The 22,091-nt window shown below is 36.5% G+C and overlaps 1 protein-coding gene across 1 annotated transcript in view; it reads left to right on the forward strand.

Annotated features, from left to right (window-relative positions):
• atrn (attractin) overlaps window positions 1–22,091 on the forward strand; it is an 87,291-nt gene that overhangs the window by 53,575 nt on the left and 11,625 nt on the right. The window contains exon 27 of the mRNA XM_048204178.1: window positions 17,532–17,639. Within this exon, the coding sequence (XP_048060135.1) occupies window positions 17,532–17,639 (108 nt within the window). The remainder of the gene's footprint in view (window positions 1–17,531; window positions 17,640–22,091) is intronic.

Raw genomic sequence — 22,091 nt, forward strand, 5'->3', positions numbered from 1 at the left:
TTTCAAAACACTGCTTCAGGAAGATTCAAAGCATAAATGAAGATATTTTAAAGAATGTGGGTAACCAGACAGTTGATGACAGCCATTGACTTCCAAAATAGGAAAAAAATCAAATAAAAAAATACAGTGGAAATCATTGGTTACCGTCAACTTTCTGGTTACCAACATTCTTTAAAATATCTTTTGTGTTCAACTGAAGAAAGAAACTCATACAGGTTTGGAACAATTTGAGGGTGAATAAATGTCGACAATTTTTGGGTGAACTATCCCTTTTAAGGCACAATATATAAGATTTTTGCCGTAAAATATCCAAAAACCACTAGGCCAGTGTTATATATTTTGTTCAGTTGAGCACTTATAATATCCCAAATGTTTTCAACTATTTGTAAATCGTGACAATTTTTAAAAAATTTTAACCAAGGCTCCGGGACGTGTCTGGAAGTCGCCTGTCAATGGCATCATATCCACGTTACCCTCGGTTTCCGGTTTTATTTTGTAGAAACCATGGAAATACCAAAGACGCTTTAATATATTACATGTTTTATTAGACAAGGGAACAACTGTTTGGTTACATTTATAGACAGAAAACATCATTTTCAACACCGTCAAATGTATCTAATATGATAAACAGTGCTGCGTTACCTCATACACTTGATCGGAAGAAGCGGAAGCGGTGACTGCGGCATAATAAAAGTTCCGCTGCTTGCGAGGCGTGTCGCATTTGTCTCTCAATAGCAATCGTTCCAGTGACCTTGTTCAGCTCCAACTTCACTTGGCCCTGCGCTGCTTCATACTACAGTAATGTTAATAATCTCATCCATGAACATGATTTCTGCCAGAGTCCCGTCCCGATTCTTTTCCACCGGCTGTGAGGTGAAGACAACATTTCCCAAGATTCCGTGCTCAAACTCTGCATCATCAAGCTATAACTTTGTTTTGAATAGGTGACCTCTACCGGTGGAAAAAAAATACATATTGTAGCTTTAAGTTGTAACTTGAGCACAGCTTGTTCAACCGGCCCCTGCTGATTAGCAAAGCATCTCTAAATGGGCAAATATTGGACAATTAGTTGGTATATCTGTTACAGTCTGTATTAGGTTTTTATATTAGTCTGTATATCTGGTTTTCTAGACCATGTTACTTCATGCTTTTGAAATAGTCTAATATAAACTTGTATTTTTTTATCATTTTGAAACGTGATATACCATTAATGTACATTTAACATTTTGTTGATTGTCGCAAAATTAGTTAATTCATTTATTCATAGATGCAAACTCCTCACCTTTCAGTGACAACTCACTTTTTTGAGATCAAAATAGTTCACCTATGGGATTTGCAAAGATCCACTGTGGATGGGGGTTAGTTGTGAACTTGCACAGGTAAATAAAGAACTGGTTGTTTCAGTAAGTACAGTGTTTCCTTTACCCTTTATATACTTAGTTTTTAAAGTAAAGAGTAATTTATGTATTTGAGGTCTGAGATGTGGGAACGGTAAGAGAGGGCAAACAGTTTGCATTTCAGCTCAGTATTGCCGTCTAATCAGCCAATATTATCTTAAATATCCTGCATAGCACTTTATCTTTTATAACATGAGACTTTGACCAAATGTATTCATGTATCTTGATTTTGGTAAAATGTTTTATTAAAAAAACACTTTTTTTTTTTTTTTTTTCATGTAAAATTACAGTTTTGGACATAAATTCAGACTTTAACTAAAAAAAAAAGTCATAAATAAAAACAATCCTTTAAAGTAACTACAAATGAGCATGTAAACCAAATATCTTCCATGCGGACCATGCCCCTGCTCCACACAATGTTCTCACCTTTTTTCCCCCTTACCTGTTTGCATCCCTGTTTATTACATTGTGGTCAGTTTTAATAAAAAGAAAAAAAAGTTCTGGAATATGAACCTTGATTTTACAGCCCCCACAGAGACTGAAGAGGTTTGGTTTTGAAAGGTTTCAAGAGGCCATTTTAAGCCACGCAGGGGTGTTTATAAGGGCTAATGTGAGTGTCTTTTAAAGGACCCTCTTCACCATCTGGCTTAGTGAAGTGCACTCATCCAATAAAATGGTAATACTTTTTCCTCTCTTTCATGCAACAATCAAACACCCGTTCACATGCGTACCTGCACATCACTTCCTATCTCAGCCTTGCACGTTAAAGTTTTGTACTCTTCTGACCCTTAGCTTCAAGCATGACTTTTACTAATGATCTCCATGGCAACCAGACATAGAGGACTAATTTAGGGTTAGCATAACCCATCAGACAGACTAAAGTGTTCTTGAGTCAAAGACGAGAAGGGGTTTTTAAGCATCAAAAAAATAAGTTTAATACAGCTTTAAATTTAGTTTTTCCCCATACGTTAGAATGTGTTCTATTTAATTATATTATAATTTTCATACATTTTTTTTTTTTTAAACTAAAATCTCATTCAGTGACAACAATAGTTTATATAACAACAAATCTTTCATTTTTATTTAAAACAAGAATCATTTGATGACATATTAAAAGACTCTTATTTAAGGATCACAGTGTAGCCCCGAAAATACTAATGAATTGTAATTTTTAAATCTTTATACTACATTGTTCCCGTTTTTGCAGTGTGTTTAGTATTAGTCTGTTTCTTTAAAATAGTTTTAATAATATTCCTGTGTAAATGATGACACAAGCAGATGTTGAAAAATAAGCTTTTTATTCTACTGTTCTGATGCTTCCTGCCATGCTTGCTTAGCTTGGCACTTTGTTTCTGACTTTCTCTGCCCCCAAAATTACTGCTTGCAGCTATATTTATGATTACCTTCTGTTTGCCAACATAAATGACATTATCCGGATGGGTGTTTTGGGTGGAGAATCCCCTCAATGGCCTCTCTTGAACTTGTGACTCTCTGTTCAGAAATATTGGTAAGCTTTTATTCTGACAATTGCAATCCTCAATGCTTTCTCGTTTTCTTTCTAAGAGTGCCGCCTAAGCTACTGGGTCAGCTTTTACTTTTTGGCTTTTCAGCTCTTTACAATGCTAGCAACTCTCTCTCTGTTCATGGGCATCTAAAATAAACCAATAACACAAATAAAACGATACAAATATGCATTAAACTATTAACATTAAGTTTAATGCATATGTGTCAGTGCTAAACATTCCTCATTTATCTGTAATTTAAATAAGATGCTAAAATTGTTATTGTAATGACTTTTTCACTGAATGACAAAAATATTACCCTGAATGAAGTTATATTGCTAGCTATCAACTGACCACCTACTTTAAATAGTGAGCTTGACCAGTAAATTTAAAGTATTCATTAACTCCTTTTTTTTTTTCCTCTTCACTGAATGACTTTTATAATAAAATTCTTTATAATGTTTTCATTTGACATCGATATCGACACTTTGAAGTCATTCTTTTTGCTGATGCAGAATGTAACAAATATGCATTTTATTGCCTTTTATTTAGATATTAGAGATGCACAATGTTTATCAGCCAGAATTAGAGACCTCTTTTTTATATATTTAAATTATTTTTTAAGTGTTTTTTTTTTTTACTATATGACATGTATTTTCTTTTTTTTTTTTTTTACATAGCATTTTATATTAAATATGATTATGAATGATCTGTGTCAACATTATCATAAAGCTGCATATACAGTATGTGTGTATCCTCTGTTTGAAGGTTTGAAAAAACCATCGGAGGGTCGCTCAGATGTTGAAACTATAATTGCAAATCAGAAGTGACCTTTTCTCAAAGCGCTGTGTGTGTGTGTCTGTGTGTGTGTGCGCGTATACGTACGTCTGTTTGTGTGCAAGTAATTACACAGAATTCCTCCGGAGGTGCACTGAAAGAGTTTCCAGGTAAATCTTTCAGTGATAAATATCACAAGCCTTGCAGGAAGAGAATGTATTGTGAAGCAAAAATCAAAGATGCGGGTTATCAGTTTTTCAGGGACTATCCTCTGTAATTGTTAGATATGCAAATGAGGGCCACTCAGCCGAGATGAGCTGATGCTAAAAGTGTACTGATTATTTTCTTTAATCTTGTGACTGTGCGTCATTCAAAGAACATTGCAAAAATGTTCCTTTGAAATTTCTATTTAGTCCTATTTTAAAATAAGACAGCATGCGCCTACGTGTTTAGTGATGAATCCTGGATTTGTTACACATTACTACTAAGAATGTTTGTGTGTTTGTGCGCACATGGAGTATGATTAATATCTGCCTTCGTTTATGAACATATTCAATTAAACTTCGGTAACACTTTACAATAAGGTTCATTAGTTAAACATTAGTTAATGTATTAACTAACATGAACTAACCCTGAGCAATACATTTGTTAGTGTATTTACTAATCTTCGTTAACATTAGTTAATGAAAATACAGTTGTTCATAGTTTGTTCATGTTAGTTCACAACGCATTAACTAATGTTAACAAGATTTAATAATGTATTAGTAAATGTTGAAATTAACATTAACAAAGATTAATAAATGCTGTAGAAGTGCAGTTCATTATTAGTTCATGTTAATGTAGTTAACTTATGTTAACTAATGAACCTTATTGTAAAGTGATACCTCAACTTCTTCTCTTCTTCTCTAACCATGAACACACTATTTTTCTTACACTCTCTCTCACACACACACACACACACACACACACACACACACACACACACACACACAGAGGTTTGTTTTTGTGAATTGTGGGGACATTCCATAGGCGTAATGGTTTTTATACTGTACAAACCATATTTTCTATCCCCCTACACTACCCCTGCCCCTAAACCTACCCATCACAGGAAACTGCACATTTTTACTTTCTCAAAAAAACTCATTCTGTATGATTTATAAGCCTTTTGAAAAATGGGGACATGGGGTAATGTCCTCATAAGTCACCCTCTCCTTGTAATACCTGTCATACCCATGTCATTATACAAATGTGTGTCCTGATATGTCACAAAAACATGCACACACACACAAATACACAAAGGTAACAAGATTAAGATTTGTGATGAGCACGAGCTCCTCTTCAGTCATCTTCATTGGCCCTCACACACACACACTCTTATACACACTAGCTCTTACACCTTTATTGATGAGGCCGTGAATTAAACTGACAGAGAGTGGCTTGTGAATTAGCCGTAGTGGGAATAGCTGTCGATATTCTCGGTCCATGTGTGTGTGCTGTAATGAGGTGGCCTGATAGCTGGTGACTCGTGTTTGTGTGTGCTCCTTTTACACCGAGAGCAAATATGTAACCAATTCTGTCCAAGTTTTTTTTTTATATATATATATATATATATATATATATATATATATATATATGTATATATATATATATATATATATATATATATATATATATATATATATATATATATATATATATATAAAATCTCGTCACACTTTACTCTCGACACGAGATAGTCACACCCCTATTATATATATATATATATATATATATATATATATATATATATATATATATATATATATATATATATATATATATATAAAATAGCTGTATAATATATATATATATAAAATAGCTGTATAATATATATATATATATATATATATATATATATAATAGCTGTATAAAATATATATATATATATATATATATAATAGGGGTGTGACGATCTCGTGTCGAGAGTAAAGTGTGACGAGATTTTTCGTCGAGGCGAAAAGTAGTCTCGTGATGTTGCCATGACAGAGTGTTAGGATGATTAGGAAAGAATATGCCACCGCTACGTTTACATTACACCTCCACTGTCCTTTTGCTTTGTATTTAAATAAAAAACATTTAATTCAGTTGGATAACTGTCGCCGCCACTCCATATTTACAGAGTACGCGCGATCGCTGAAAGTGAAAGTAAACGCGAGTGCGCATTCAAACGTGATTTCAATACCCCACATTTTGAAAGCGGCTCCCTGATGAATGCAAATATCTCTCAATATGAAAGCAATTTTAGGCTGGGGAGTGTAGTTGTAACCAGCTCTTAGCTCTGTATCAAAGAAAAAGTTGGTCTTATTTGCACTTGAATATTGAGAGGGTGCGATTATGGTTTCAACTTGTAAAGTGTTACCATAAAAATGAGTAACAGTTTTCTCTTAATCTTATTAAGCACAAACAGTAAGGTTTCATTTGTTAACATTAGTTAATGCACTGTGAACTATCATGAACTAACAATGAGTGACTATTTTTATTAACTAACATAAACAAAGATTAATAAATACTTTAGCAAATATATTGCTCATTGTTAGTTGATGTTGGTTAATATGTTAATGTTAATAAATGAGACCTTATTGTAAAGTGTTACCATTTTTATTTATACTGTTTTATTTCTATGATCAGTTGGTGGAAAGGAATTCAGTTTGGATGTCAAAAGTTGTAGAAGCTCATAAATCATGTACAGTAAGGTCTGAAGAGACTGAAATCATACAGAAGTCAGTCAGCTGAGTTAGTGGCAAAACCTTTTACAGTACTTGAGTATTGTTGTCTTTTACTGCATATGATCATTCATACTCAGAAAGTAGAACTGAATGACATTCATTATAAGATGATTAGTTAAAACATTTCAAATACACCTGCAGAATATTTTTTCTAGTCATGTATTTTGCCATTGAGGATTTCTTAAAATAGTGTGTAAAAATCTTGTCTCGTCTCCTCTCGTGAGATACCCGTCTCGTCACACCCCTAATATATAATATATAAAATAGCTGTATAGTTGTGTGTTGTTTTTATTGCTGTTAAAGGGGTCATATTAAGAATCGGTTCTTTCACCTCATTATCTGACTTTATAGCCATCGTATTATGAAAACCTGCTGTAATTTTCAAAAATAATCCAAACTTTTCTTTCAGTGCAAAACACTATGACCCGCGGGGACCCTGAATAAAGTCTTGAGGTCAATTCATACTGGACCAACACACGTCAACGAACAGCAACATACGCTTCATCAGTTATTGTCTGATCAATGTGTTGCTCCTTTCGGTGTCTTGCCATTGGTTGGCACTTCTTCTTTTTTTTCGGGTCGATAAATGTTTGAGAAGTGACATGCAGTGATTGTCCTTGTTGGCCGGCATCTGTTGGCAACTTAAAATCAGTTTTAACAAATTTAAGGCCATAAAAAGTCTTCAGTAATTTAAATGGTATGAGAAAAGGCTTAATTTTAATTTCAAGAGGTCTTGGGGACCGTTTACACGACACCATTTTCAACTAAAAACAAAACTTTATGCGTTTTGGCCATTTTCTCAACGACGCTTTGGCGGCCTCAAAGTGCACGTTTTGGAAAATAATACCGTTATCGTCTCCATGTAAACGACAAAAATATGGATTTGTGAAAACGGTGACGTCATGCGCATGCATATTACGTGTTCAGTCTTTAGGCGCTTAATGTTTCTTTACAAAGTGACATCGCCAACTACTGGCCTGGCAGCATAATACAGCGTATTTAGTCATTTTCGCAGATCCTTGTGAATGGGGATCGTTTCGGCAAAGTAACTTTTCCATTTTTAGGACAGTGTTGTCGTATAAAAGTACCCTTAAATTTGGGGACCGAAAAAGGAATATCAATATAGCAAAATGTGATTTATTATTAAACTTCAAAAGGCTATGATTTAGTTGCTGCTGAACCTTTCAAAGTAATAGCACAACGCTGTTGTGCAAAACTCTTTTGGCCACCAATGTGTGGATGTCAACAAGGAATTTGATTTTTAGAAATTCAGCCACCCATTCACAATGAGCTATTAAGGAGCAAATAGGTTAGATACTGTTGTTCCTAATCACCAGAAGACCTGATGTGAATAATAAAACCTTGTGCTGTTCCTGTTTTGTGTAGCATTTTCTGCTCAGCATATCCTTCTAAAGAGTCACAGAGAAACAAGCAGCTGATGTTTATTTTTAGCAAGGTTCCTGATTATTTCAATGTGATCTTAACATTTCAGTGCAAATTGCTCTGTGATCCTGTCACAATGAAGTGCAGACATTTCAGAGAGTCTATTATTGAAGGATGCTGCAATTAAAAAGTATATTGTACTCAAAAGGAAAACCGCAACTCAAGTGAGTCTAGCAAAGTTTCTCATTTCATGTGGGAAGAGGGTGTTTACATAGTCATAGAAGATTTTAAAGAGACAACAGCAAACAATGGACGGTTCATTTCTAAGGGACAGTGAGTGAGAGTGAAAAACGGAAAACTCAAATATCCAGTGTAATTTGCACTTTTTTGGTGCAAGAACTTTACTAACCGTTTAAGTGAACCTTGGGGGTGGAATGTAATAAATTCTCTGTGACCTTTAACAGTTTTACCACACTACATTTTCAGAGAGAGAATTTATTCAGGTAGTTTTTTTTCTTGATTAACTTGAACGGTTTCTCAAAAGGCAGGTCTGGGAAAAGACTCCCCTTCTTGTCCTGGAGACAAATGTCATTCATGGATGGCGAGTGATGGCTAATCGTCCTCTTTGTGGTCTTGATGATCTGCAGCTGGTCTTTGTAGTGGCAGATGCAGCCAAAAATGAGAAAATAATTGATGTTGGCAGAATTAATTTTCATCGGTACTCTTATTCTTCTGAATACTTATCAGAATTAATTCTGTCAACATCAGTTATTCTCATTATAATTTTGATCAGAAAAAGATTTGTGGGAGGTGGACAGTGCTTTGAAGGCAGTCACATTCTTGTGACCATCTGTAGCTGTACAAGACTGATGGATTTTTCAGCTGAGATTATACTTTTTTTTTTTTTTTTTGAGACTTTGACAGAATATTTTTCTTTTTCAGCACAGGAACAGTTGGACAAAAATGTCAGAAATGTGAAAATCTCCAAAAATCCTAGGACAGTTGGTAAACGTACTGTTGCTCTGTTGCCAGAGAGACCAGGTTGGGCCCCTTCTGATGTCCCTTTTCCTTGGAAAAAGCCTTGTCCACTGTGTTCTTTAATGTTGTAGAAGCCATCCTGAACCTCACAATGAAAAGGTTTGAGCAGAAACTGTAGTCCCAGCATGAAAACCGCTAGTTTGGCAGCAGGGGGTCTCTGGCGCATGGAGAGAGATGTCTTTTTCTTCATAATGTATGGCAGAGCCTTGCAAACAGTGCACTTGCTTAGTTTCTTTGTCCTGTACACAGCCTCTTCTCTTTTCCCAAGACCCCTCTTCTCTGCAAAGCAATGTCCTCTGGGTGTTTTCTCGAGTTTTATTTAGCAGTGGTTTGGTTCGGGATGCACTTTTCTTACCAGTGTAAGATTGGACTGTCATTGCAGTCAGTTCTGTGGAATTAAAACACTCCTCAGACTGTTCACCTCTGCGCTAATGTTTTATTTGTTGACACATTTTACGTTTCACCTGTGTGAGATGATTAAGAGAGGCATTACATGATCAGAGCTCCTCTAGGGCAAACAGCCCCTATCGTGCTCATGCAGTCATCCTATATTTTGTTCCGACACGAACGAAACTGAGTATGACTATCTGTTTGTAATTAGGGAGTTTGTGACTCAGGGTTGTATGATTAAATTTCCCATGAAATACGGCAGACTATCAGTAGTGATAACCTGCTAATTCAGATTATTTAGAGGGCTGAATTATTCTGGGTTATTTAATAAGCTATTATTATTTTTTCATTTCGTTTTGGTTTTCAGCAAAATAGAAGTTTTATTTTTTCTTGATGGAAAAAATGTTATTTTAAATTTATATTTTTAGTTTTTTTAAGATGTCAAATTTCATAAGACAGCACACTGCATTACCATCTAATCTAGTGCATTTATGCTACACTCTGGCACTCTGTTTAAAAAGCTGCTTGGTTTAAAAGTGACTTCTGTGTGAGCTGTTTTTCATATATCACTACATTATTGACAATAGAAAATGGACCTTTTTTCCCTACTTAATTTTACCCAATTTATTCACATTTTCCCCTAAATCGTTCAGCTCTAAATGGATATTTCACACATACGGTACAAAAAAAGTCATTTTTTCAGCTTTTTAAAATTATTTTTATGTTCTTAGAGACACAACAAAAGAAACAAAAGACTCTCCAACAAAATCACCCCAATCACTCTAGAATGATTGTCAAATATAGCTTTTTGAGTAATCTATTAAAAATTCCTGTATTTTTTTTTTTTTTTTAAATACCCCAATTTATATTGAAAAAAAAAAAAAAAAAAAAATCAATATCAGCTTTTTGCTATATCTTGCAGTCCTACCCCAGATCATAGCCAACTCATGCTTATCACCAATCCCTCTGTAGTGTTCATACTTGAGGCACGGTGCAACACTACAGCCAGGAAGTGCAATGATGTTGTGATATAAATCACTGAATGTCCAGATTTATAGTTTCACTGACTTTTCCCCCCTTTTCGCTTACCTTTTTCAATAATTCGTCTTGGTAATAGTTTTAGTTGACAATAATAACCTTGGAGAGGCGGAGCTGGAATGATTAGGATAGAGATTGCAATGAAAATAGAGGGTGGAAGAAGGGCATCATCTGTTCTTTGCCACGTTTTCACTCGGTCAGCACTGAGTCTGTCTCCACCTTTCCCTCAATCTCTCTCTCTCTCTAGCATTCATTCCTTCACAGTCTCTCTACTTTCTCTCTTCACTCTGTATTCCTTGAGAGGATTGAGTGTACAAGCTTGCATCAGCCTCCCCCCTTCTGTTTGATGAAGGGATGCGGGTGTAGAGGAACCCACCCGGTCCTGTATGTTTGTGCGTTTTAACTATTGTAGTAGCCAAGTTCGTCAGCCTCTTTGCGCCTTTCGATTGGAGGTCAGACTCCCTCTGCAGTAATACGGACTTGTTTTTTCACCCACACACATTCTCAAACAGTTGTTTAGTTGGGTAAAAACAGACATTTGTGTTTCACACACACAGTATAGAAACGCGCACTCTCCCACCCACCATGTGTAATGGATGACTCAACAGTAAAAACACTGATTTCAGCATATGGTCTGAGTAAACTAATCTTAACAATCTGTTGCAGTAGAGAATTGGATACCTAGAAATGGTGCTGCTCTGGCATCAAAATATTTCTCTGTAATGGATCCAGTCTTTACTGATCCCTTTGCCACCATGAAGGCAACGGGTTATTACAGCAAAACAGTTCAGTAAATACCGGAGGGACTCGTTGGCACAAGCTTTCCTTATCCACTCATGGCAATCAAGAAACCGGCTGCAGCTTCAGACTGATTTAAGATGACAAGCAACGTGGGCATGCCTGCTTCCTTCAGAGCGTGCCGGTCCACATGCGCTGCACAGAAATGCCATGGTTAACGAGAACATTCTAGTCATTACAGTTCATGCAAGGCTCTCCTTATCTTATCATTCCGATATCCCTCAGAGCATGATTTCGCTTTGCTTTGATGCAACAAATGAGCATGGGTTTATCTTGCCAGACTTTATAAAACTGTTGACCTGTTTCTAAAAAAGTAAATACTAACCAGTGGCGTGCGGCAAATCCCCCCCCCTCTGACAGTAGCACGGATGGAGACAGACAGTGATGTTATTTTGGGCAATTTTCCACCTTTTGTCTTCATTTTGCACATTTCATGCTAAAGACTTTGTTCATCTTTGTAGATTTCTGTAATTTAAAATGTAAATACAGTGAATGGGTCAAAGTAAAGAGAGTCACATTTACTATTGCTATGCGAAATTGCACAGGCTAAATCCAGTCATTTAATGATGCAGTATGTAACTCGAGCGGGTTGCCAGATTGAGGACGCACAACAGGAATGAGCGCAATTGACAATGGAAGGCAACGAGCAATGATTTTGAACGAGCAATGAACGAGTTGATTTATCCATTTTTTTTTTTTTTTTTTTTTAATATACCAAGTCATAGAACTCATTAGATGGATAGCCTCGGTGGCTTTTTAGGTCGGGTAGAATCTGCAGTCTCTGAATCAGTTCGTTTGTTGGCTTCCATGGCTGCAATACGCCAGCTGTTTACACCAACTGACAATTTGACATAAAAAGTGCAAAATGCCCGTTTTACGCCAACTGGCAATCCGGGGTGTCGAAATTCTGTTGGGTAAATTGGCAGTGGACGGGATCACACAGATCAAAACAAAAACAGACATTCCGACACGGAATGCAGATTTCAAAGTAGAATAAGTGGCTTTAGCGTTGTTTTTTGGAGAAACAGGTATGTGAACTTTGTATGCTTCCTAAATGTCTGAAACATATTATGGTATTTTTTTATGCTTTAGTCAAAAAAATTACAATTTCTGTGCAATTGGGAGTTTTGCGTGAGGGCAATAAAAGTTCTTCACTCAGATTTTGCTCATGTTCAGGTTGGTAAGCTGATTTTGCTGCATTGACCAGTAGAATGCTGCTTGGTTTGAAAGTGACTTCTGTGTAAGTGGTGCTTCATGCATCGCTACACATTTGTCAGTGGACCTTTTTGTCTGAAATTTCTCAAATCTAAATAATGTGTCTGGACCTTAAGCATACAGTGGGTTTGCACTTGAGAATTCAATTTTGAGTCAATTGAAACCATGCAGCCAACATGTGTAGTGTTACTTGTTGCTTTAACGGTTTGAATTGTATCAATTGATTATTTGTAGGTACTCCTTTTTGCACTGGATGCTATTAATCGATCCCATGGCTTTCATGTGTTAATTTTTGTAAAGAAATTCTTGCATTGTCATTGTGATTTGGCATTCAGAGGAGATCTCATTTTTGGAGGCATGATCTATTTTAAATAGTCATCTAAAGTGAATTTCTAGTGGGTGTATTCAGTTGGTCATGCACAAATGTTAGGCTTCACATGGTCACAAAAAGCCTGGAATGTCAGAGAGTTTTAAAATAGTGATTTTCAGGGTTAAAAAAGTCAAAGAAATTCATAGAAAGATGTCATAGAAAGGTCTTGGAAATCTTCAGTCAATATACATTTTTCTATCTCTAAAGTAGTTCATTGACTAGACATTGCTCTTTTGGGGTGTGTAATCTTTATAAAATTATTTTTCAGAATCCTTTTCCAGTAATTATTCTTGGAGATTCGTTGGTCAAAAAGGTACCAAAAACAAAAAAAAAAAAACCTGAAATGAGGACAGACAAACCGCAGATTGCCAGATGGTTTTTCTGTACAAAAAGAGAACAGATCCCATTTCTAGCTGTGAATCATATGTAGATGCTTTGCTATTTATATCTGTATTGAAAATGTGTTTGTCAAACGCAGTGTTACAGATCAAACCCACCTCCAAAAAGCATGTTATAAATTATTGAAAAACAAAATTCGGATGTCTGTGCCTGAACTGTTTAGCATGTGAGTTGTGGCTAAAGACACATGTCTCTTTGCACTTTGTGCATTTTCTCTTTTTGTCTGCTGCAAGGCAGTGATATTAATTCCACTAATCTGTAGTCTCAGGGGCTTGTGGGAGTAATTAGGCAGTTGGATTACGGCTCATTTGGGGGATTATATTCCTGCATTAATCTCTCACAGTGGTCCAGGTTTATCTCTGGTTGGTTGGATGGCTCCCTCCTGTTCTCCGTCATGTTCCTCCCACTTGTAGCCTTTTTCTCTTGCACTTTTTCACCCTGTTGCTGAGACAATTAGATGTATGCAATGCCATTGTTTTTACATGCAGTCTCAGAGGCAACTAAATGATTCATTTTTTGCATGTTTTTTTTTTTTTCTCTCTCTCTCTTGACAATCAACTATCAATCTATAGCTTCGTTCACAGTGCTTCCAATTCCAAGTCTAATCTTAAGGACTGACTGTCCCCACTGTCATTTTACAAGTGATGAAATCAGATCCATTTGTTCAGACAGTGTGGTGAATATTCGCTATATCTACACGGGTTGCCTTACTAATGACTTTAGCATCCCCACGATGCCAGAAGATATGAGAGGAGCTGTCATTTCATTTGAGGATAGAAGACGTTTTGATACTTCGCCGCAGTGCTGAACTCATGAGACGCATCAGACATCATAAGTGTCAAATGTTTTCAAATCATATGGATGGGGTTTAGATTAGGGGTTTTATGATTGTTTTGATAATCGATTAATCTGTCATTTAATGTCTGATTAATGGGATTTTAAAAAAGTTATTACAGCCTGCCCATTGTTGTCCTCAAAGAGTGTATCTTTATAGGCCACTCTATACATGTAAAAAAGGATTAAAATAAACATTTACATTATAAAACTTGCCCACCATAATAAAGTAAAACAAAACCAGACTATACGCATTTGCTTATCTGAATATATTACTTTTATTTAATCCCTTTACATTTACTGGCAAAGCATATGACAGGGCAATCTGCATGAATCTGTAGGCTATATGCATTTGAGTTTGTTTATAGCGCTTAATATAAACCATTTCCATGTTTAGGACAACTTTGGACATACACTTATTTTGCAGCAACTCACTCTGTGTCTTCCACTATATTTCAGATGTCTTTTGTCTATAGAAATGTGTTATTCACTTCTGTAAATTGACGTGACTGGCAGATGTTTTCAATATACAGCGTGCAGGCATAATCAAATTTGTTGATGTTTTTCATTATTAATTTTTATCTGTTTTATTGATTGGTTGTTGCAGCCCTAGTTTAGATCTTTAGATGTTCAAATAACAAATCGATTTAAGTCAGACCCGCCAAAAAATCTAATTTTTGCTGTCTGCCTGTACAAAGCCTGTGTAAACAAGTGGTATGTAGAAGAAATCTGTGGAACCCCATGAACCATGAGACAATTCAAGACTACATTGCTTAAAAAACAGCTGGGCTTAGCTGGTCTTGCTGGATTTCCAGCTGGTCTCCTAGACTGACCAGCTGACAATGAGGCTGTTTATACCTGGTATTAAGATGCGTTTTGGTCGATCGGATTGACAAGGGAGACACATTCCCGTTTACATCTGGTATTTTATTCCGTCTTGTTTGTCCACTTTAAACCACTTCTGTCCTGATTTCTTTGAGGGGGAGGATCAGGTAAATGTATGGGGTTTTTTTTCAGATCTTTTGATCTAATGGAAAAAAAAGAAGCGTTGTACATTGTGCTTGGTATGTTTTTTTGTTGTTGTTGTTGTTGTTTTTTGTTTTATCTTTAAACCAAACTTAGGTCTCCAGCTGACAAAGTTAAATCCAAGCTTCCCATAATGTTTACGCATTAGGTCAGTAGGTGGAGAGTAGGCGGTCTTTTGTGGCTATTTGAACGCATTCGACCACGAAAGCAATCAGTTCTAATGTGTTTTGGACTACATCTGGAAGTGGTCGAAAGTTGACAAGCTAATTTTTCACCCTTTTTACACCTGTGTTTAGTGTTGTCTGCTTGTGATCTAATCAATCAAAACACTTCTTAATACCAGGTGTAAACAGGGCCTGAGTTTCAGCCTCAGATGTCACACCCAGGGAATATTGGCTGAATGGCTGAAAATGTTTCAAAGTCGTCATCTGATTGGTTGAATTCTACTGTATTTCCGGGAGATGCGTGTCACATTCTTTAACAGCCCACCTGAAACAAAGCCGTTGTGATGCCAAACCCCCTCATGGAAAAAAGCCATTGTGACAATGTGTGCTTAACAGGATGAACAAAAAGCTGAATTTTTAAAAGTAAATCCAGACCTTCATGGCATAGACTCTTTAAAATATGTCCAAGAGTTTTACGTGCTGGTCTGTTATTGTAGAGACATCGTTACATTTTCACACCCCTAAACATAACGCCAAACAAAAGTTCAGTCAGATGGCCTCTTAGGCGGTCCTTGGCTAATGAAAGCATCCATTTAGTCCAGACCTTCTGCCGTCAGTCTGAAGGTCTGGCTACGCGAGACTAGCTGACAAGTGGCCAAAACCCCTCTAAAACCACCAGTCCAGAATAGCTTGGAGAAACACATTGGGAATTGATATCAGCGCATCCTCTTGTTTCAGCGCACAGCCTGTCTCAGATCAGTATTCAGCATGGCTACACCTCGCCATCTGATTCAGCACTGCTTCTCTCCTGAAGGTTGATTGAAAGATCTCTCTCTTTTCTCCACTCTCCACATCCATCTTTACCCCTCTGCTCTGTCTCTTTGGATATGCCTTATATTCCTGACGGTAGTTTAAAGCACACATCAGTAAATATGCACTTTGATGTGCTGCAATGGGACCGTGTGGGTATGTGTGTGACAGTTGCTGTGCTCCCTGGAGCGCTTGCTCTCTCTTTGTCTCATTCTCTGTCTCTCTCTCCTTTTCGCTCTCTCTCCTTTTCGCTCTCTCTCTCTCTCTCTCTCTCTCTCTCTCTTTATAAGATTTTCTGTTGTGTGTTGGGCTGAGCATTCAAAAATGGTTGGACAGATACACAACAAACACACACACACAGATTAAATGACTTGTGGAACCTGCTGAGAGGAATGGCAGTCGGACAACAGGGATTTCTAATTGAGTGGTTTGCTGTGTAGAAGCTTGTTTTGCTCTTATCACTCTCCCTATCTGTCTTTCTCTCACACGCACATACTGATTCAGATAACCATCGTCATCATTATTAACATCAGAGACCAAGAGACAGTCCCGTGGGAGCATTTGAGATGTTCAAAAACTTTCAATTCAAAATGTTTAATTTACGAACTTTACACAGTGAAAATGAACATTTTAAAGAAGCACTTTAACACTGCTTTCACTAAATGAACATTGGATGGATGGATGGATGGATGGATACTGTTTTTATGTTAAAGTTTTTCAGCTTAGTTTGAGTATTTTTAGTTCTTATACTTAAACCTATTTAATTTCAGTTAGCTACCAAAACAACATTTTAAATTTTTTAAGCTTTTTAAGTTTAGTTTACTTTTACCATATGTTCTCCCTCATGGGAGCAATTAGGTTTATAGCAGTGGAGTGAAAAAAAAGTACATACAAAACATCATAATACATTAAACATGAAAAAATATTAAAACAGTGACCTAAAAATTTAGCCTTTCCTCTTTAAATTGAGTAGGGTAATAGCTTTTTTTTCATCTGATATTTTATTTTTGTATTATTTTAGCTTTATTTTAATGAATGTAAATTAGTCAATTATTTTTTTTATAATTATTATAATTATTTAAATTACTGAACCCCAGTATTTATTTATATAGTTATTTGTCTACCAATATTTGTTGACAGACATTCGAATGCATATCTCAAAATAAAAAAAAAAACACGAGCACAGCTCTTGAAATTTTAATGCTGACACTTATCAGATGTTCCATACCTGTATGTAACCTTTTCATTTTTTCCCCCTTATTTATTGGATGATTTGTGCCAATTTATGTGTTTGCATCCTTTTTTCCCTGAGATATAAGCAAAGAGTGTCATCAGTTATGCTTAACAAGCATTTGATCTGTTCTCTGTAAGCTCTCTCTCCATCTCTGACAGTTAAAAGGCTGTGCAGATATACAGTTCCCTTTTGTTTGACTTTTTAGATGGTCCTTTTATGTTTTTATGTGCTCACAAGCTTGTTTCAATCTGGCCTTCTCTCTTTTAAATTCAGCGTGCATCTCTTTCAAGCTGTGTCGTTTCAACATTCACCTTTAACGGCGCGTAGAGCCGTATGCGTGTTTGTGCGTGAATGTAACTCTGTTGGATAATCTTTCTCTTCTCTTCCTCAGCAACTCCTGCGAGAAATGCAGCAGATGGCCAGCCGACCATTCGCCACCATCAACGTCGCCTTGGAGACGGACGAAGAGCCGCCAGACCTGATTGGTGGAAACGTGAAGGTTAGCGTGACCTTTCGTATGGTGACATCAGAGTTGGCTTTAAGAGGGAGTGCAGTTACTGCATATGTTAATGTCAGGAATGAACTGAAAACTGAGTCACTGGCTCTGTTCCAGAACCTAGTGAGCTGCGTCGCTGTCTGCTGTCTACATAAGCAACTGCCTTCTAAGACCGCAACCTAATAAAAAGTCGTTTGAAACTCTACAGCAGCAACTCTCTTAGGCCTGGTCACTTGTGCGCTTCTAATGTGAAGCACAATAGTTTCTCATTAGTGTATGTTAATGATTCAGTGCTCAAATAACCACAAAAATAAATAAAGTAGCGCACAAATATTTGGTGCAATAGTTAGTTATTCATTAAATGGATAGGCTTTTATCAATACAGATTTCCTGCTTTCGATTGCAATTCACCAGCTCTTGATTTGATATGCTTCAGTTGTAATGCCTATTTTGCTTCACTTTAAAATTCTCTCTGACAATGTTGTAAATTATGCAGGTAAGTGTTTCAGAAGGGCTTTTCACCTTTGAAATAGTTAAAGGGTTAGTTCACCCAAAAATGAAAATTCTGTCATTAATTACTCACCCTCATGTCGTTCCACACCCGTAAGACCTTTGTTCATATTCAGAACACAAATTAAGATATTTTTCATAAAGTCTAATGGCTCAGTGAGGCCTGCATTGACATCAAGATTTCCTTTTTCAGTGCCCAGAAAGCTACTAAAGACAAGTTCATGTGGCTACAGTGGTTCTATCTTAATATTATAAAGCGACGAGAATACTTTTTGTGCACCAAAAAAAAACGAAATAGCGACTTTTTTCAACAGTATCTAGTGATGGGTGATTTCAAAACACTGCTTCATGAAGCTTCGAAGCTTTACGAATCTTTTGTTTCGAGTCAGTGGTTCAGAGCGTGTATCAAACTGCCAAATTCACGTGAACTATTGAAATTTCGAAACACTTATGACGTAACAAAGCCTCGTTTACTGAAATCATGTGATTTTGGCGCTCCGAAAGATGTAGTACTTAGCCGCCCAAATGAACTTACTATCAAAAATCTTCAGGCCGAAATAAAGGATTTGCACAACATCAACATGAAGATTAAGGCTGAAATGTCAAAAATGAAAGAGGACTCAATACAGAGAGAAAGAATGTTAGAGAGAAACATCCAAGAGTTAAAAGAAAAGCTGGAAGAACAGACTGTGATGTGTTTACAGCTTAAAAACAAGGAAAGTGAATCTCCCAACAACAACGTCAGCACTGAAAGTGATTCACAACCCCATCAAGAAGTGACGTCACACGGCTCTTCACCTCCAGACACAGTGAATGTCCATGTGAAGGACCTCACTCACACACAGCCACTCTCCCACAGAACACCAGTGGTTCTTCTGATGGACTCGATTGGGAAAAACATAGAACCAGAGAAACTGTTCCCCAGACAGCGAGTCCTAGCGCTCCACTGCAGAAACACAGAACGTGCTCATGAACTGCTCACTAAAGAGGAACTCGGCAGTCCACAATGCATTATCATCCATTCAGGCACGAACGACCTCCACAGTCTAAATGAAGGCACAGCCAAGGCTATGTATGAGATGGCAAAGAAAGCCTCACAGACATTCCCCGCTACACGTGTGCTGGTCTCCACTCTGCTCCCACGGCTCGACATCCCTCCCTCTGTGATTGATCAGATCAATGATGAGGTCCGTCACACCTGTTCCTGCCTGCCCAACGTGCACTTAGTCCATCATAGTTCTATAAGACCATGGCACCTGCATGACGGTCTCCACCTGAATCAGGATGGAGTCAGGATTTTTGCCAAAGCTATCAAGGATGTTGCCCTTGGACGCTTCCCAACTGGCTATAGAGGAACAAAAAGAAATCAGATGAGAATGCAGCCGTTTGATCCATCTGGACCTTCACCTCACTCAAGACCACCACAAGACCTCCAGAGACGACCCACGACTTCACGATGGTCTCACAGACAACAAGAGAGACGACCCTACGCCGAAGCACCACCCCAGCGCCATCCACCTGGGTCGCCCCAGCAGACACCGACCTACGCCCAGGTAGTGTCACGACATCAGCCGCCCTCATCCTCCACTCATGAACTCTCCTCCAGTGATGTGGGGGAAATTAAACGACTGCTAAGTCTCCTGTGCAACAAAATGCTAAACTGAAACGCACAAAATCTATTTAAACCACAGCTGATGAAATAATATTTAGAATTGTTTAATTATCATTCACAACACAATGATTATTTTTATTCTATTTGTTTATTTAAATAATTATTTACAAAGATTCATTTTCAACTTAACCGGTTTTACTACTGTTATACATACTTTAATATTACTATTACTTATTTTCTTTTTTTGAATATTTAATTTTACTCATTAACACTCACCACACAATGGTTAAAAAAAATATTATTATTGTTTATTTTATTTATTATTCATATTTAATATTTATTTTTAACTTAATCAATTTTACTACTGTTATACCTGCTCTACTGTTACTATTACTTAATTTCCTTATTTATTTATTTATTTATTTATTTTAAATTTATTTTAATTATTTTATTTTATTTTATTTTATTTTATTTTATAGGTTCTTGGTTTTGCCTTCAGATGAACAGCAGTATTTTAATCTCTGATCATATAAAATGTTAAACATTAGCTTTTGGAATATTTAGGGTTTGTGCTCTAAAACATTTGGATTAAAAAGCACAAACACAGATTTCTTGAATAGCATCACAAACGTTGACATATTAATTCTAATTGAAACATGGTGTAGATCAGATGTGTCCACTCAGTGTCCTGCGGGTTACTCTGAAATCATAGTGCCCTCATGGAAACTCAACTCAATACATCGTGGCAGAGATTCTGGAGGTTTAATTATATGGATAAAAAATTATCTTGCCCCTTTTACATCACCAGTACAGCAAGGCAAAAACCACATATGGTTAAAATTGGATAAAAACTTTGGAATTCTGGATAAAGACCTTTTTATCTGTGGAATTTATATTCCTCCATCAGATTCTCCATACTACGACAATGAAATATTTCACACTTTACAGGGAGAAATTGATCAATATCAAACTATGTGGAGATTTAAATGCTCGAACTGGTTTAGAATCAGATTACATTGATAATTCAGGAGATAAACATCTGTTCACACAAATACCCCAAGACCTCTTTAATACCCTACCTAGAAGAAATAACCAAGATACTGGAGTTAATAGACATGGGAAGGAGATAGCTCACCTTTGTCAAACTTTAGGCCTTTATATCCTGAATGGTAGAATCAAAGAAGATTCCTGTGGACACTTTACCTATGGCTCAAATCTTGGGAACAGTGTTGTAGATTATGCCATATCAAATATAATCCCCTCCTATTTCCGTGCATTTACCATCAAAGCTCAGTCACCCTTGTCTGATCACAGCCAGATCATTGTTTCCATTAAGGGTGAAAACATCAAACCAAGAGAAATACATAAAAAGCCAATTCATCTATATAAACTTGACACATCATATACATGGACTCATAGCACTGCTGAAACATATATCAACGTGATAAACTCAGATGAAATAGTCAATTCCATAACATTGTTTAGCAATTCAACATTTGATATTAATCGGAAGGGAATTGACTTAGCAATTAAACATATTAATGACATTTTTGAAAATATAGCAAAAAAAGCTCATTTAAATAAAATGCCATGTAAACACAAAAAAAGCACTAAACAAAAACCTTCTGAAAAATGGTTTGACCATGACTGTAAAACCATTAGACAAGAGCTACGATTCATTTCAAATCAAAAACACAAAGATCCAGTTAACACCGAGTTGCGCTTAAAACACTCAGAACTTCTGAAACAATACAAAAACACACTGAGACAGAAGAAACTGGATTATTATAACAACACGCTTCAAAAGATTGAAAACACAATTGATCAGGGCCAGTTCTGGAGCATGTGGAACAGTTTGAACACCACAAAGCCACAAGAACCAGCCATACAAGATGGTCAAATTTGGAAAGATTATTTCGAGAACCTCTATAGCCATCAAACTGACCCTTTAAATAATCCCAACCAATTAAAAGTCCTTGAAAAATTGAACGCTCTTGAGTCATGCATCAAAAACAACCAAAATCCACTAGATTATCCAATAACCCAACAAGAACTTAGTGGAAAGCTGAAATCTCTCAAATCTAATAAATCCTGTGGCCCTGACAAAATAAAAAATGAGATGCTAAAAAACAGCTCTCCTGAACTTCAGAATGCATTGCTCAAACTCTTTAACTTGATTCTGAGTTCAGGTGTTTTTCCAGAGGTCTGGAATACAGGGCTCATTTCTCCCATCTTTAAAAGTGGAGACAAAACAGACCCTAATAACTACAGAGGAATCTTTGTAACCAGTAATTTGGGAAAAGTATTTTGTTCTATAATTAACTCTCGGATTT

The sequence above is a fragment of the Megalobrama amblycephala genome, linkage group LG10 (genome assembly GCF_018812025.1).
Source record: "Megalobrama amblycephala isolate DHTTF-2021 linkage group LG10, ASM1881202v1, whole genome shotgun sequence".
In the NCBI taxonomy this organism is placed as follows: domain Eukaryota; kingdom Metazoa; phylum Chordata; class Actinopteri; order Cypriniformes; family Xenocyprididae; genus Megalobrama; species Megalobrama amblycephala.